Here is a 1,576-nt window from a genome sequence, read left to right on the forward strand (position 1 = left end):
TCTGGGCCGCCTCGTCGTCTTCGCAAACGGCCTGGCAGTTCGCCCGCGCCTCGCGCTCTTCGGGCTGGTCCGCGTGAGCGGCGCACGTCATCTTGTGGAAAGCATCGCAGTCGTCGTCCCACGGTATATCGTCGCAGTCCCAGTGATAGTAGCACAGGACGCAAACGGCCGTGTCGAATTCAGACGGGGGACCGGTGTGACAAAACTCGCAGGAGCCACAGTCCTCGTTCGTGTTGCAGGCGGTGTCGGCGGCGCCGAGGGCCAGAAGGGCGACGACCATGAGATTTCAGATGGGCGCGCGAAAATTTTTGTGGCATTTTTGTTATGATGATAGGGGTGTTGGCCTCCTACCACGCCTCCTACCCCCCACACAGCCCAGCTGGCAGACCGCACCCGTTTTACTACGCGACGTGGCGCAGGAGCTCGTAGTAGTCGTCGGAGATGCGGTCCTTCTGCTTCATCTTCTTGGCGACGAGGTACTTCCGCGGGTTCTGCTTCCGCTTGACGGGCTCGGGCGCGGCCTTGCCCTTGGCCGGGCTGCCCGGCCCCGCGTCGGCGGCGGAGGCGCCCCGGGCCGCCGGGTCGTCGTCCAAGTCGCGGCGGAAGGCCGCGCGGATCGTCGACATCTGGAGCGCGTCCGACGCGTCGACGGCCGCCGCGGTCATGAACTTGTGCGCGCCCTTGGCGTGGATGTTCGGCAGGGCGACGCGCGCGTGCTTCTCCGACGACGCGACGGCCGCGGCGTCGTCGCCGGGCGCGGCCAGCGCGGCCTCGTCCGCGCGCTTCGGCGGCGGCGGCCGCGCGGCGACGGCCGGCACGGGCGGCGGCGCCAATTCCAGGAACGACGACAGGGGCGCCTGCTCGGGCTCCTTCTCGCGCACGACCTGCTCCTCGTGGGGCGCGCCGAGCAGCGACAGCTGCAGGTTCGCGGCCGTCTGCTGCGCGCACGGCGCGCGCATCTTGGAATAGCTTCCGATGAAGTCCGTCGTGCCGCGCGCGCGGCTCGGGTTCACCTGCTCGCCCGGGTAGGAGTCGATGGCGTGGCGCGCGGGCACGAAGGCCGTCACGGACTTCTCGATGACGGACGTGGGCCACTGCGCCTGCATCTTGCGCCGCGGCGGGTCGTAGTCGGCGCCCGCGACGTCCCACGCGTGGTCGCTCTGGAAGCTCCGGTCGGGGACGAAGGACTCCGGGTCCGTGAAGTCGGCGTTGTGGATCTGCAGGAGCGACATGAGCACGCTTAACAGCTGGCCGTCCATGTGCTGGAGCAGGCCGTTCGGCAGCTGGTGGAGCGCCGCGGAGCAGACCTCGCGGACGCGCGTGCCCGTCGCGGCGAGGTCCGTGAGCACCTTGACGGCTCCCGAGCGGCATATCGACTTCTGGGAGGGCTCGTTGCCCAGGATGTGGTAGAGCGACACCGCGGAGTCGTAGCGCGTGTCCTCGCACTCCATGAACTTCGCGAGGCGGAGCAACAGCGGCAGCAGGTTGTTCTCCATGCAGATCAACGGTAATAACGCCGCGTTCTGGGCCAGGTAGCGCACGGCGATGGAGCACTCGCGGAAGATGGGCCGCGTAA

At 68.5% G+C, this 1,576-nt stretch overlaps 1 protein-coding gene across 1 annotated transcript; it reads right to left on the reverse strand.

Moving 5' to 3' along the window:
• Positions 1–401: 401 nt before the first annotated feature.
• On the reverse strand, positions 402–1,496 carry AURANDRAFT_68771 (hypothetical protein; the record flags this gene model as incomplete). The annotated part of the gene is made up of 1 exon (XM_009044496.1): positions 402–1,496. The coding sequence occupies one exon, from the start codon at positions 1,494–1,496 to the stop codon at positions 402–404; it is 1,095 nt and encodes a 364-aa protein (XP_009042744.1).
• Positions 1,497–1,576: the final 80 nt, after the last annotated feature.

Source organism: Aureococcus anophagefferens, assembly GCF_000186865.1.
Source record: "Aureococcus anophagefferens unplaced genomic scaffold AURANscaffold_358, whole genome shotgun sequence".
Classification (NCBI taxonomy): Eukaryota; class Pelagophyceae; order Pelagomonadales; family Pelagomonadaceae; genus Aureococcus; species Aureococcus anophagefferens.